At 46.0% G+C, this 15,616-nt stretch overlaps 1 protein-coding gene across 2 annotated transcripts in view; it reads left to right on the top strand.

The window, feature by feature from the left end:
• Window positions 1-13,526: 13,526 nt before the first annotated feature.
• Window positions 13,527-15,616, top strand: part of igsf21a (immunoglobin superfamily, member 21a) — a 172,640-nt gene continuing 170,550 nt past the window's right edge. For both annotated transcript variants that reach the window (XM_068595861.1, XM_068595860.1), the window contains exon 1: window positions 13,527-14,020. In XM_068595861.1, coding sequence (XP_068451962.1) covers window positions 13,885-14,020 — 136 coding nt within the window. In that variant the 5' untranslated portion in view covers window positions 13,527-13,884. The remainder of the gene's footprint in view (window positions 14,021-15,616) is intronic.

Here is a 15,616-nt window from a genome sequence, read left to right as displayed (position 1 = left end):
GATTGAACTGAAGCCATTAGTTTCTTCCTTCCGGCTGCAATGCAAATCAGCTGATTATCAAAAGCCTCTCTAATATTTTTACCGTCAATTTGGAAGAAAAAAAGAATCATACTATTCATATTGCACAGCTGCATGGAAAATGTATAAATCAGATACCTAGGGTCAGGTCAATAAAAACATCTGCTTGGATTATTGGAGTTTACACTTCTTGATGCACGTAGAGATGGAATTGAAATATATCCTTGAGTTATATCCTAATGGATCTAATTATGAGAAGTAAGTATGTTGCACCATATGTGCAGCATTGCTGTGCAATTGTATTTAATTAATTTGAGCAATTTAGCCACTTAGATACATTCATATTCAGGAAGTTTGGCTTTGATTATTTTTAGATTTAGATTATTTCTTGAACATACGTTATGTTTATACATCATTTATTTTTCAGATTTCCACAAATGATGAATGCTTCATATCCTCTAAATGAAGAGATTCAACCCTGCAATATTGTAAACAACTAACATTTGGGTAAGTGTGAGTTTTGGCTATTAACGGGGTGATCAGTCTGTCGCGATCAATTCCATAACACTTATTTTACAAGCTTTATGACCTAAGCAGAAAATACAGAGTCCGATACAGAGAATGGTGGAAATGCAGCGTGGTGATTGTTTTCACCGTCATGCTCTTGCTGTCTAGACTGTCAGGGAATATATTAAAATGTAGATCTGAGATGTAATCCCAATGAATAGTATCTGCATTGCATCGAGACCGACGGGTCTGGCTTAAGCCTTGACTGGATTTAGTTTTTTAATTGTTTTCAACATATTTGGAAAAAAACATTTATGAAATCCGGTGACACTGGTTGTGTGAGCATGTTGCCTTCCTATATTACCAATTAAATATGACATTTATCCTTACGAAGCTATTCAACTATATAATCTGAATATGGGAACATGCTAAGTGTGTAATACGAGTTTCATTATTGCTTTGATCGAAATTCTATGTATTCTGACACAGCATGAGCACAGTATGTGTCCATTTAATATGAAAATAAGCTTTAGGCGTATTATGTATGGCTTAATATCATCTCATTTTGATAGTATTCCAGAATGAAAAACACAGTATGGTCCCAGTGTTTTGTTTTGTGCAGAGCCGTGAAAAAGCATTCTGTTTACGATCGGTGGGAAGCTGAAGGCATTCAGACTGTTTGGCTGTGCCGTTGCTTCCATACATTTAGCTCCATAAAAGGAGCTGGAAGTAGCCAGAGATGCCGTCCCTGCATATTTGCACATTTGAGTTACAAGCAATCAAAGCCGACTAAAGACATTAACAAGTAATGAGTCAGCGGAGGGAGGGGGGGAATCCCCACCCAACTAGTGTTATTGGCTGAGGACTGGTTGTGTGACTTCTAATCCCCAAAGTGGGAGTTTATTGAGGAGAAAATAAGTTTACTGTAGAAGAAAAGCCTACAAGCGTGTATTTCAAGCATGACCTTGAATGGCTTCTGAATGCAAAGAGGGCACGCCAGTTCGCCTCATCCAAATTGCCTTTGCACCATCGCATACGAGTCTTGTTTTCTATTAAGCAAATAAAGGGATGTGAAAATGTGAAACAGTCCCTTCAGGAGAACATAATCAAATGTCACATCAGGAAAGTCTTTTTTCTGTGAAATTTGGAACAGCACAAGTTCCATTTTGCACCCATCGTTTGCTTCTAACGAGCGAAGAAAAGTAAAACATGTGTTTGACTTGGATGTCTTTGTTTTCACAGCCAGTACATGAAAACATACAGACATAGACTAAGCAACACATGGCACCATACGGCTATAAACAGGACACAACACATTCACGTATGCTGCCAGCTCACAACAGACTGCACAGAGCTGCTAGTGCGGAAAGAGCAAAAGCTCTTCTCCATTTAAGTGTAATGTATCTCCGACCACTTGGAGGAGATGTGAAGTATTGGTCTAGGGCCTGATTAGTGCCATTTGATATCGTGAGTGGTTGGTATGTGATAACTTTGAGATTCATATCTGATAGCCTGGTGGAGAAGCAGCAGGATGCAACAACAGTACAGCAGGATGGGTTGGATGCTTTTGGAAAGCAACAACAGGAGGGGGAGGGGCGCTCTGAGTTCAAGGATGACATGAAGTCTTTGCCAGGAGCACGTATGGATGTCAGTGGTGTGTCGCTCGACGCCAATAAGTCTGGGATATTTAAAGCTACAAAGCTTTAGGGTTCATCGTGTGGGGTGTGTTTGATCTCCAAACCCTCTGGTTCTCTGTCCATGTTCAGCTGCAGCTACTTGTCAGTGCGTTGGGTGAAGTGAGAAATGGAGTCATTGATAGTCCAAGTATGGCAGAGTCATCAAAGTGCTTGAAGTATGTGGAGGTGTGTGGAGGGGCTGGTGCAGTCAGGAGTGTGAAGTGTAAAAGGAAGGGGACCCAGGACGCGGCCCTGAGGGGCTCCGCTCTGGGTGATGCCGAGTGATGATGTTACTGGGCCGAGTCTAACAGCCCGTGACCCAGTTTGAACCTCCATGTAATCCTCCGAAACACATGTCATCACCACACTCACAGTATTCAATGGCCGTTTGAATGGCTCAGCCTGAGGCATGGTGGCCGTAAGAAACTCTAGAAGTGTTTTGTCAGTAAAAGTATGAATGTGGCAGAATGATGCCCATAAACAACCCTGTGTCAACTCTGTGGAAATGCAACCGTGAAAAACATTTTAGAGAAAATCTTCCTAATGAGAAAACCTGCATAATTTGGCCATTTGCAAAACGTCGTGACTGAATGTATCTGCGAGACGCCGTTCATTTGTTTCCAGACGATATCTGATCTCGCAGAACAATGTCTGCTTGTCGCAACTAAAGCTTAGTTATTTTTCTCTCATGGTTCTGAACGCGTCAAAGTCCTTGACTCATACGCACATCTCCTGCTTTGATGGAAATGCACAAGAAATGTCTGTAAACATGTCTGTAAGCTACAGACATCAATCATAGTCCCTTTGCAGCACAAGTGGTGGAACAAATCACTCCTACATGAACACTATTAAAGAAGACATGGTTGCATGCTAGAATACCTGAAACCTGTGTATATATGCATATACACACGTTATATACTGTGTATTTAAGAACAAATCGGCTGATCCTCAGGAGACCAGGCTGTAGAAGTGTGTGAGAGAGATGCTTTCAGGCATTAGTGAGCAAAGTGGTTACAGCATTGCTTCGGTGTAAGTGAATTAAGAAATTATCTCTTCACTCCACTTGACACACAAGGAATGATATCAGGTTTGTATTGACCCAGATGCTGTCGGCCTCGTTGTCGGAGGAGAAACGATCCAGAAGACACTTGCAATACACGGCGATGGGCTTGTGCGATGTGGCACAAATGTTGTGCACAACATATTTACCTCCGTCCAAAAAAATAAATAAACAAGGTTATATTTTCACTCATTTGTTGTCGTGGGTCTGTTTGCTATTCCAACAGTTAATTAGTGGATTTAGATTAAATTTGGCAGCAGATGGCTGTGGATCAGATCTTAGTGATGTCTGGATCTGGGATGACTGCCACTGGACAATTATAATATTTTAGTCATGGCTATTATGTTCACATGTCAGCAGGGAGGCGTTTAAAGCAGTTTCTCCCTCAACAGCTCTTTCACAGAGGTCCTAAAACATCCTTGTGTATTACAAACCGTCTATTATCATGAATAAAAATAGCTCTGAGGACGCGTTGAACTTTGTCTTTTCTCTCTTCCTGACAACATGGATGGAGACAGCTGTTACACACCTTACTATGTTAATCATGTTATGATTAATGTGCAGTTTTGTTGAACTTATCTCAACAACGCTGCTAATTCACGAGGTTTATGTTACACTCACAGTTGAGAGGTGGCAGTCAGTTTGGCAGGATTTGGGGACATGTATTAACTAATTCATTTAAAGTGTGGATTCTTATTTCTAGATATGTTTCATGTAGTTTGAACCAGCGGCACATTGAACCCAGAGGCGACGCGTCAGAAGCAGCCCAGTGACCCGCGACACTGAGCCCATGAGCACGACTCATTTACAGTGATTGTTTCATTCAAAAGGGAAATGGAAGACACAATTACATCCAGAGGACAATCTTTATTTCTGCTGCTTTGATGTGTAACACAACCGCCAGAGGTTTCAATCAAAAAAATGGTTTAATCTTGTACAATGCTTTACGTAATGGAGGGTTTTCTTCTCTCTGTGCCGAGCGTGGCCGACGTGTGTCCGCCTCATGTCGGTGATTTAAACGCAATCACGACACTTGTTACCCGAGAAAATCCATTCAACACATTTTACATTAAAGTGTGCCAACATGTCATAACTCAGTGATGACGTGCACAGTGTGACAAACAGAATGTACATGTATGTATGCACATTCATACATAGAATGTACACGTATGTATGCACATTAATATATAGAATGTACATGTATGTATGCACATTATACATATAGATGTATGTCCATCATGTCTTATTATAAAAGTCCTCTGGTCCTCTCGTCCTCTCGTCCTCGTCCTCGCGGCCCTGTGACCTCCCGGCATGACAGCCTCGTGTCCTCTCGTCCTCGTGCCTCTCGTCCTTGTGTCCTCACAGCCTCGTGTCCTCTCGTCCTCTCGGCCGCTCGGCCTTTCGTCCTCGTGTCCTCGTGTCCTCTCGCCTTCTCGTCCTCTCGGCCCTGTGACCTCGTGTCCTCAAAGCCTCGTGTCCTCTCGCCCTCGCGGCCTCTCGTCCTCTCGGCCTCGTGTCCTCGTGTCCTCTCGCCTTCTCGTCCTCTCGGCCCTGTGACCTCGTGTCCTCAAAGCCTCGTGTCCTCTCGGCCTCTCGTCCTCTCGTCCTCTTGTCCTCTTGTCCTCTCGTCCTCTCGGCCTCTCGTCCTCGCGGCCTCAGCAGCAGTGCTCAGAGGATGTGTTAATAAGCCGTGCACGGCTTTCCAGCACATCTTCAACCTGAAGCTTCTCCCGATGTTCCCTCCCGTCCTGTGAAAGGAATCATTTCTCGACCCTGGTCCCGAGAAACAGCATCCGAATCATCTGCCCGACTCCAGCCCACGAGTGATCTTGACTTGGCTGAAGCACCTCTGTTCGTTACAGCAGCCACAGCCACTCGTGGAGGGAAGACGCCACCGTTCCTGTGCTGCACAGAGCTCATAATCACCTGGAAGAGACAAGCGGCACTGTGAGAGTTTTGTTCTTTGACTTTCTACACTTTCTACACCATCAGTGCCAAAAGGACCAAGCATAAAGGTGAATACTCCACAAGGGGCCTGGAAACTACTACAGCTCGTACTTTAGATGCCGCTCCCCGTCCGTCCACCTGCAGGAGCTTTCAGAGGACTGAATCAGACAGGAAGCTGAGCAGTGCAGCGTTCGCTGCTCACAGGAAACTAACCAAGACGAGGAGCTGCTGGCTAAAGACCAGCTGCCCGTCAGACACACAATGCCATGACATCGCTCAAGATTTAGTTCACTTTTCTACTTCTGTTAATTTATTTATTTATTTTATTTTATTATATATATTTTTTCATTTTTTGTTTATTTTATTGTATTTAATTATTTTTTTTATTTTTTATTATATAATTATTATTTTGCCCTTTTTTTCTCATTTTTTTATTGTACAATTTAGTATAAATATCCAAAAAACGAAAAAAAAGTTATGACATATCTTATAGATTATTTTTTTGTATTGTATTTTTGTATTTTTATTTTGTATTTTATTAATTTGCATGAATAAAGTTTCCAGAAATTCCTTGGTTCAAATAATCTTCCGATTGCAGGTCAACGTGTCTGTCAGTGTACACACATTGTGTTGTTATTAACTGTATTAAAATGAAGTCGTTGTCATCGTCCACCTGCTTCATTCTCTGTATTTATAGCTGCAGCGTCACTTCGGGGTATCACTCTTCTCAGTGAGTAATATGTGGCCGGTCGCTCCAGGAAATACTTGTAGCTGACGTGGATGTTTTATTCCCTCATATCTCCGTGCGCTGCAAATAAAGAGCGATTGTGCAGCTGAAGCACGTCTGCAGCTGGTTGCAACCTGCTCGACCCCGCCAGCCTGCTCGTGTCCCATTTTAGGAAGTCGCCCCTAATCCCCTGTGATGGTTTCAGCACACAGCAATGTGTTCCCCACTGGCAGCCCCCCCCCCCCCCCCCCATGCATAATAACCATGCAATTCTGCTTCTGACAGATATGTGTTGTAATCTCTTTGAAAATGAGCATTTGCAACATGTAAGAGCCTCAAAGCTGCGGGTCTGAGAAGTGTGAGGGAGAAAATGACACAGAAAAAAATAAGAAATCTCTGCCTCCAGTCCGGCTTTTATCCTCGTTTCCAACCAGTTTGTTTCTTTGAAAGCAATTGTTTTATTGCATTTAATACGGAAACATGTCTCATGTTGAACGATGTGAAAAATCCTTCAACAAGAGGTCGTTTAACAATTTATTGCACATTTATTTTCACTTTAATCGCCACGTGGCTCTGAAACAGACGTGCATCACACACGGACACGTCGAGCTTCTGACTTAGTAGAAAAACACAAAGTACACACACGTGTGCCATACTGGCGTACTCGTGGCTCTCGGTTTGAGAGATACAACATTTATTGATCCCTCTTTGAGTTTAGGGAGGACAAATAAAAGGCCGCATAAAACAAAGCTCCATCATCTTAATATTTCATCCAGCTCGTGTTTTTATCTCCTCTCAGAAAACATTCAGTGAGCGTCTGCGAGCTAAATGACCAAACAGAGTGACGATCACTTTTTTCGGGTAATTGTTAGGAATGTATTATTGATCGTAATGTTTCTTCTTCCGGTACTTCAAAGTGCTCAAGCTTGTCACATTTCACTAACTCAAAATGTGAGAGCTTATTAAATATTCCTCACACGAGACAACAAGAAAGTCATTTGCAGTGAGTAATGGAGATAATTAAAGTCCTCGCGTACCTGAGCATCTAAATTGATCAAAATTTCAAGACGGTCGGTATCCGGCTGGTCGAAGAGCAAAGAAAATACCAGAGTCTATTTCCATGTACGTGAAAATGTACACGTTATTAAAGCTGAGTCTGAATACGAGACGTTTTTTATTCTCCAGGTTTCAGATAAGAGGCTAGTCCATTGCATGTGGATGGTGATAACTTGAGTGATACATGGAGACTATTGCAAGAGACAAGATCGTCGTTGAGCTCTAATACCTGATGTCCATCTACAGCGGCGGTGTCAAACATACGGCCCGCGGGCCGGATCCGGTCATGTTAAATGCTGCTTTGCTTCACAAAGCGAGGGAATCTGCAGAGGAGAGCCCAAGAGTAGAGTCTATCATCCAAAAACCTTCACCAATGATTTAAACAGAGAGAAATACTGTTATTATTATGCTGTCATTATTCTACTGGTCCGGCCCACTTGAGGTCAACATGGCGGCTTGTGGGCGCTTCACTAGAGGAGGTGACTCCCTGGTCTGGAGCCACAGCGTCCTTATCGGACGCCTCGTCCACGTCACGTCTTCAGCGTGAGAGAGTGTCTGACCGACAGTCGGACGCTGACGATGTCGTGTTCGGCCTCAGATGTAGTTCTGTGGCTCGTTCGGCACCATCGGCTCCGTTTGGCCGTCATCAGAGAGTCGATGCACAAAGTCTGACATTAATTCATTTAGTTGAAAAAGCATGCTCTGCGTCGTGTTACAGGAAACCAGCACATCTCAGAATGCATCACTCGGATCTGACAACACTTCTTTCCCCCGCGCCAACAGTCTGAACATGAAAATGATATGCAGGAGTTTCTTTATAACAATAGTGTTGTGTTGGCAGGAACCCGAAGCTCCCAATTCACTTTGCGGCTCCATTCAAACCGCTGCAGCGCGCGTGCAACAAAAAGATTTAGCACAAAGAGTGTGAGCGTTCAGAATGACTGGCAAGTTTTGGAAAATTCTGCTGAAAGGAGATATTTCAAGATGTTTTAATATCACACGACTGCATGACGCAGGATGAGTGCATGAGGACAGCCGTGTGCCTTTTCCAGCGTTCTGTTAATGCCACAACTACTGTGGCGTTGCTGGGCGACTGGCTCACTGGTGGGCGGGATCGTCTTTTAATCAGAGGGTCGGCGGTTCGATCCCCGGCTCCGCTAGCCCATGTCCATGTGTCCTTGAGCAAGGCACTTGACCCTAAATGTCTCCCATAGCTGCGCCTACGGAGTGTGAATGTTAGATGACGCTGATGTGGCTCCTTCACGGTGGCTCCTCCCATCAGGGTGTGAATGGGTGAATGATGTCATCATGTAGTGTTGCAGCGCTCTGATTGGTCAGAAGACTAGAGAAGCGCTTTACAGGTACAGGTGCATTTACACTTGATTTGTTAGGGACTTTATTTTCTCCACTGCAGCATAAAAACTGCAACGCACTGCGTTTATAGTCCGGCTGAAGGACGACGAGACCCTTCGTCTGTCTCAGAGCAGCTCGCTCTCCACGCCGTCTTAGCTGCTTGCTAGTTTGTCAGCTTTGCTCGTGGATTCCCTCGCTGATCCAGGTTTCTGGTGAGGAAAGCAACACAAAGGGCGGCGCGTGTACCCGACCGATTGATTCATGTCATCTCGCCTCGGTGGCGCATTAACAGATCGAGTGCGTGCCGCTTCGGGCCATGTGTGTCGTGAACGTCTCGCGTCTGGTCCTCGGGGACGACTGTAAGGGGTTTGTAGAATCAAGCCGATGAGTTTTAACACTTTAAAACTGAGAGAAAAGTATGTGTTTCCATTGCAGGCCTTCGTTTGCTGAAGGCAGTGTGCCTGTGGGTTTTCTGATATTCACACTTTCAATATGTTTCTTAGTTAAATGCATGTGCTGCGTGAATACATTAGATTTATTCATTGTTTAAAAATGGCAGAAATTAATTAATATTTTCAGATGGTTCACATGTTTACACCCCATTAAGCAAAGCCAACACAAATAATCCATTTCCCATTTTAACTGCTCAACCTGACCTGTGTGTGTGTGTGTGTGTGTGTGTGTGTGTGTGTGTGTGTGTGTGTGTGTGTGTGTGTGTGTGTGTCCTTAACTCTTTCTCCTGCTAAATAAGGTCCTTCCACAATAAACTGCGTTCTCAGTTCAGTAACAATGGGAATACATTTTCTCCTGATTGTTCTCCACAGTTTTAAACAGTTTTCGACCAAATAAAAACTCACAAACTACTTGGTCAGGTCCAGTAAAACATCACGGTTTGGATTAAAATATGGTAATATTCGTTTGACCCGCCAATCAGTCCGAGCTTCTGCCCGGAAACGTGTTTGTGTTACAAGACAAACACACATAATTGAAATGTAATAGACAATACAATGTTGTTGTGTGGGAATATTATTTTTAAGAGACAGCGCCGGTATTTTTAAAGCTGATATGGACTTTATCCTGGCAGCCACACTTGGGTCTGCTTCATGTGACTTTATCAGGTTCCTATGCTGAACTGCAAACTTCACGGATAACAAACACGTTGGTGAAGATGTTAAGCAAGTTTAAAACTATCGATACGTCAGCCGGGCGCCGTCCTGCTTTCCTGCTCGGCTCAACGGGACGTTCAGGCCTTTCTGCAGCAGAGAGTCACGGCTGCTGTCCGTGGTTCTGATCCCAGCACCGGGAGCTGTCCGTGGTTCTGATCCCAGCACCGGGAGCTGTCCGTGGTTCTGATCCCAGCACCGGGAGCTGTCCGTGGTTCTGATCCCAGCACCGGGAGCTGTCCGTGGTTCTGATCCCAGCACCGGGAGCTGTCCGTGGTTCTGATCCCAGCACCGGGAGCTGTCCGTGGTTCTGATCCCAGCACCGGGAGCTGTCCGTGGTTCTGATCCCGGCACCGGGAGCTGTCCGTGGATCTGATCCCGGCACCGGGAGCTGTCCGTGGTGCTGAACCCGGCACCGGGAGCTGTCCGCGGTTCTGATCCCGGCACCGGGAACTGTCCGTGGTGCTGAACCCGGCACCGGGAGCTGTCCGCGGTTCTGAACCCGGCACCGGGAGCTGTCCGCGGTGCTGAACCCGGCACCGGGAGCTGTCCGCGGTTCTGATCCCGGTACCGGGAGCTGTCCGCGGTTCTGATCCCGGCACAGGGAGCTGTCCGCGGTTCTGAACCCGGCACCGGGAGCTGTCCGTGGTGCTGAACCCGGCACCGGGAGCTGTCCGTGGTGCTCACAACCGTTGGTGCGCCGACATTCGGGGGTTGTGAGTGCAAAAGAATGGAGGATGCAATCAGAACTGAACTCACAGGACTTTTGGATCGTTTTCTCCAATGATTTTGTTATAAACAAGTCCAACCGGCAGTAAATTCTGCTGGTTTTACTTTTTGGTTTCGCGGTGCCATTTCTGGCAGGAGACGGCCCAGGGGGTCAAATTATTCACACAAAAAGAAAACATCCACCGTGCGTGAGCTCCGACTGAGGAGAAGCATCCAGAAATACCCTGGAAATATATCTGAATGGAAAGGCTGGAGATGAAGCCTTTGCACAAGTCAGAGGCAACTTAAAAAGCCTCCTCGCTCAGCATTGAGGGGAGTGAAATAAGGCATCAAGTGCTATTTTTCAATCACCATCCTATCTTCAAAAAGAGCACTTGATATTCTTGGGTACAAAATGCCGGCATAGACTAAATCTAGACACTCTGGAGAGAGAGCAGTGACGAGGGCGAAGAAAACCCAAATGCACCAGCGAAGCCCAAAACCTGCAGTGTCTTCCACCTGCTGCTCTCCTGGGGGGGAGGGGGGGGGGGGGAGGAAGTCCCAACAGTTAAACCTTCAAATACCCAAAAATGTTGAAATATGTCACCGTACAAAACGTACATATCATGCATTCACTTGGCGAAACCTGGTCCTGAGTCTTTTAACCTCCGTCTTCCACGTTCTCAGGTTAAACGGAGCCAACGGTTGCGTCCTCACCTCTGCGTTGGCACTTGTTCTTTGGGACTCGCTGAACCTCATTTGAACTCCATTTACATACAAAAACAAAGCAATTAGACGAGCTGCGAACCGACGCGCCTGCTGATTTATAAAGACCTGTGTGCACCCGCTGGGAGACGCCAGAGAGTGACCGACCAAAAACGTGACCCTGACAGGCCGGTGGGAGTCCGCAACACACACACACACACACACACACACACACACACACACACACATGCTAATACCAGTTAAACAGGCGTCACAACAAGCGTCATCAAAGGGAAGAAGTGTGTATTGATTGCTTGTGAGTAGAAGAATGAGAGGATCATTATCATTGAGATCTTTAACCTTTTGGAAACATGTGAAAATCCTCCCGCGTCGATTATAAGTCCCAGCATGCCCCATTCAGACAATCTTTTGGCTTAAAATACGTCATTTTTCTAAGACTCAGTTTCTTGACTGAAACTCCTTCCTAACAGGACAAGTCTTTGTTTTATTGTGATTGTTGTTCAGGTTCTGATTCTTTAGGTCCTAATCTTTCCATAAAGGTCTTATTGACGCTCCAGGAGGCTTTTTGGGGAATCTAGTTCATATCATGCTGGATGTTTTTCTCAAGACTTAGCTGAACAAATACAAACAATAAACACAGTATTGACATTAATTTGGGGTTCATACAACAACTCAAACAGGAAAACAGGTCTGGAGACGACGTTGTTCCAGAGTCCAATACGAGGACTTTTCACAATTCACAAGACTGAAGATCTTTTTCTGTTATTGTGTTTTAAAGCCATATGGACGGCAACATGTTCAGCAATAGATCCTTGTTGACGCTGCTTCTAGAGATGTGCAGTTATGCATTATACTGCTGACCTCAACCAGGGAAGCAGCCTCTCCTCTCCGTCTGATCCAAAGAGTTTTAAATGATCATATATATATATATATATATATATATATATATATATATATATATATATATATATATATTTATATATATATATATATATATATATATATATATGTATATGTATGTGTGTGTGATAGACACCTTTTCCTTTCAATGCTGTTGTCTTTTTGTCTTTTTAGGAACATCTTGTTCATCTCTGTTTGGTTTCTCGTGTTTTTACTCAGCAGGAGCTCGTATATGAACCGCTGGACGCGCTGGAAGTGAAGATGCTTCCTGCGGTTTCTGTACAGGCAAAAGGTCTTGTGGATCACTGCTGCTCAGATCAACACCATACCGTCTTTTCCTATATGAGGCGGCTCTGCTGAAAATAGGAAACCAATGGCTTTATTCAAGTGAATTCACTTTTTTTTCCAGCGGGTGCATTTGGCACGCTGGTGGCCGACTTCCTGAATAACTTATTGGCCAGACTTTGAAAGAGAACCCCGAGGACCATTCCACAAAAGGCTCATAGTGCTGCAAACATCCTTTCAGAGCAAAGGAGAGAAGCAAAGCAGCGCTAACCTTGTTAAGGTGATGCTGATTAGAATGTCAGAGCCGGAGGCGCCTGTCAGAGTCGGGCAGTCTCCACAATACTTGCGGCACAAGTGCTCTTGAACACTTGTTATGATTTTTGGAGTTGTCCGCAATGGGCAGAAAATGCAATTTTGAACTCCCTCCTTTCGCTCGAGTCGACTACCTCCACTAATCAAATGTCACTGGTGGGAAAACCGGTTCATCTTCTTGAGAACGGCTAATTGGGATTTTGAGAAAATGTCATCAAGGAGACATGTGAGGCTCAACCTGAGTGCAGGTGACATTTACTAAAAGGCTTCCTGATTTGAGTGACATGTGAGTTCCACTCTCACTGGAAACATGTGAGCACACATCGCTCTGACAAATACAACATGGACGCTTCGTCTCAGGTAGAATCCCCCTACACACACACACACACACACACACACACACACACACACACACACACACGGATACTTGAATCCACATCTGCCTGCGGCTTGATGGATGATCCCTAATGAGACGGATGAAAGACTTCAATGAGCCTGATCGTGTCCATTATGCGCGGCTTCCTGTCCGATGGGTCTTTGTGGGTTTGAGTGTTGTTTAATCCGGTTCAGATGGTCCGGGTGGTGTGGACAGGAGCCGGTGCTGATGGAGGAAGCCCAGTGCAACATGTGATGGAGCGCCAGGCAAAAGTACAACTGCACGATGGAGTTTACTTCTGTTTGCTGCAGAAGAAAATGAGTCAAAAGAAAACACTCATGAATATTTGTGTGACGTGAATGTTTGCCTCATATTCTGGGCTAATATGTGGTGTACATGTATATTTAGCCTCTATATGTATATACAGCGGGGCAAAAATGATCTTTAAAACTCGTTTTTTGTTGTTGGGGAGAAAAAAATCCAACAGAAAATAAATCGGCTTAATGGACAGAATTAGAGTGGTCTGAATCCAGGGTGGGATTAAGGGGAAATTGTGTGAAATACAAAAAAAAAAGAGCGAGTGATCAGGAATGACTGTGAGTCTGTCTGAAGGGCGGGAGAGAGAGAGAGAGAGAGAGAGAGAGAGAGAGAGAGAGAGAGAGAGAGAGAGAGAGAGAGAGAGAGAGAGAGAGAGGAGGAGGAGGAGGGGAGAGAGAGAGGAGGAGGAGAGAGAGATTTTTCTCATCCAGCCTCTCCGTTCCTTCCAGAGCTCTCTCTCTGCGCGGCTCAGCTCCTTTTGTTTAAACTGGGAGGAGAAGAAGAAAAATACCACTCGGCTTGTTCTGCCACCGCATCCAGAGAGTCTCTCTCTCTCTCTCTCTCTCTCTCTCTCTCTCTCTCTCTCTCTCTCTCCTTGTTGTTGTTGATCTGATGCTCGGTTTCCGGCGCTCTGAATGCCGTATTCATCGTGTTCATCGTGTTCACCGTCAACTTCTCGGGTTTCCATCCACTTCGGACTTGCGCTGCATCATGAATAGTTCGCGGGCTCCTTCCTCCCGCTCGCCTTTGGAATGGTGGGGATTACACGGCCGAGCCCCGGAGATGTGAACGCAAATGGAGTTTGGGATTTATTGCAAAATAAGGGAAAGATGACCGTCTTCTCGCTGTGCTTGCTCTTGTGCGCAGACCTGCTGGATTTAGCCGTCGGTAAGTGCGAGCCCGCTTGTCATTTTCTTCTTCTTCTTCCTCATCTTCTTCACACCTATAGGGTCGGAACCGCGCGCGCTGCCTCGCGCCTGCGAGTCCGCGCGCGGGTGCGATTCCCCCCCAAAAATCCCCCGAACTGTCCGTGAGTTTGAGTGATCGCGTGACGGAGAGACGCGCTGCTCATTAACGAGGAAACCGGATGCGAGCCGCGCCGCGCGAGCTCTCGTCGAGACAACTTTCCGTGCCAAAGCAAGTCGTGGAGGAGACGCACGCACACGCATGATGGCGCGTGTCCGTGCGTTAGCAGGAGGCCCAGTTATGTATTTAGTGTTAATTCATCTGCATTGACTATCACGAGCGTGCGTGACAGCGCGAGAAAAGCACGCCGAGAGCGCGTGCATGCACTCCGGTCCCCGTGGATTTCGTGCACGTGATATATTGCGCGTGCAAAAAAGGGCTCAACAGATATTTAAAGTTGTTCGCTTTAATATCACTGACGTGCGTGTTTTTGAGTGTGCGTGTGTGTGGGTGCGTGTGTCATTTTTCTCTCATGCAGATTTCCGCTCCCAGTGTCGCGTGCGCGCGCGCGCGCCGCTGCTCCTCAGCGGCGGTGTCGCGTGTTTTCTCCCGTCCTCCGTTGACGCGTTCAGATGTGAGACGATGACACATAAAACACACACACACACACACACACACACACACACACACACACACACACACACACACAGCGTTGATCATCCCGTGTTAAATATTTGGGGATCCAGCATGTTCCCGTCTGCATCAGGACACAACGCTCAGTCAAATTGTCTCTTTCTGTTTTGGGGCAGTGGACTGAAGGACGTTGCAGTTCATCTGTTGTGTGTTTGAACAGAAGACCTGCTGCTGTCATCTTGCTCCCTGACTCTCACGATATCGCCCGTTTTGTTTTAATGCAGAGGCACTTTTGGTTTCCTGCACGGTGTCGTACATGGATTCCACCGCGCATTGAGACCGCGCTGCAAAACGCACTCCGTTGCCGGCTCAGGGAGACGAGGTGCAGTGGGTGTTTGAAGGGAGGGAAGCGCTCCTCCTGCACGGCTCCATCACGCTCACTAACCTGTTAACCTGCAGGCGTCAGAGGATTTGCTTGTTCTGAAGTGTGTTTGACCTTCGCTGACCCACATGGAGAACAAATCATTACGCCAGTTGTGCTTCCCTGATGTGGACACAACGCCTCCTCACGCTGAACTCAGGAAGCCCAACGCGGCGACATCATCACGCTCTTTTTGGACACGCTCGCCAACAGCTTCCGTGGAATAGCGCTCGCGGCGCGCCGGACCGAGGACATCTCTCGCGTGCAGACAAGCGGTCGGGGTGGAAAGGTGGAATTCAACCAATCAATCGGCTGTTGGTCAGACCGCGAGGCCGCCGCTCGCTGGGGTTGTCACTACGGTTTAACGCAATAGATTCATTCTGGGATTTGACCTGCGTGGTTTGTGTTTCTGCTCCCGCACAAGAGGGCTTTGGTTCTATTACACGCCTGCTGTCTTCAGGTTATCACCTTCATTTCATACCAATGTGTGTGTTTTAACAAGACCGAGGTCTCTCTTGCCATGT

Source organism: Clinocottus analis, unplaced genomic scaffold (genome assembly GCF_023055335.1).
Source record: "Clinocottus analis isolate CAN_PGR_092001 unplaced genomic scaffold, fCliAna1.0.p SCAF_32, whole genome shotgun sequence".
NCBI classification, from domain to species: Eukaryota; Metazoa; Chordata; class Actinopteri; order Perciformes; family Cottidae; genus Clinocottus; species Clinocottus analis.
The sequence above is the reverse complement of the archived record's forward strand: the minus strand, read 5'-3'. Positions and strand labels throughout refer to the sequence as shown.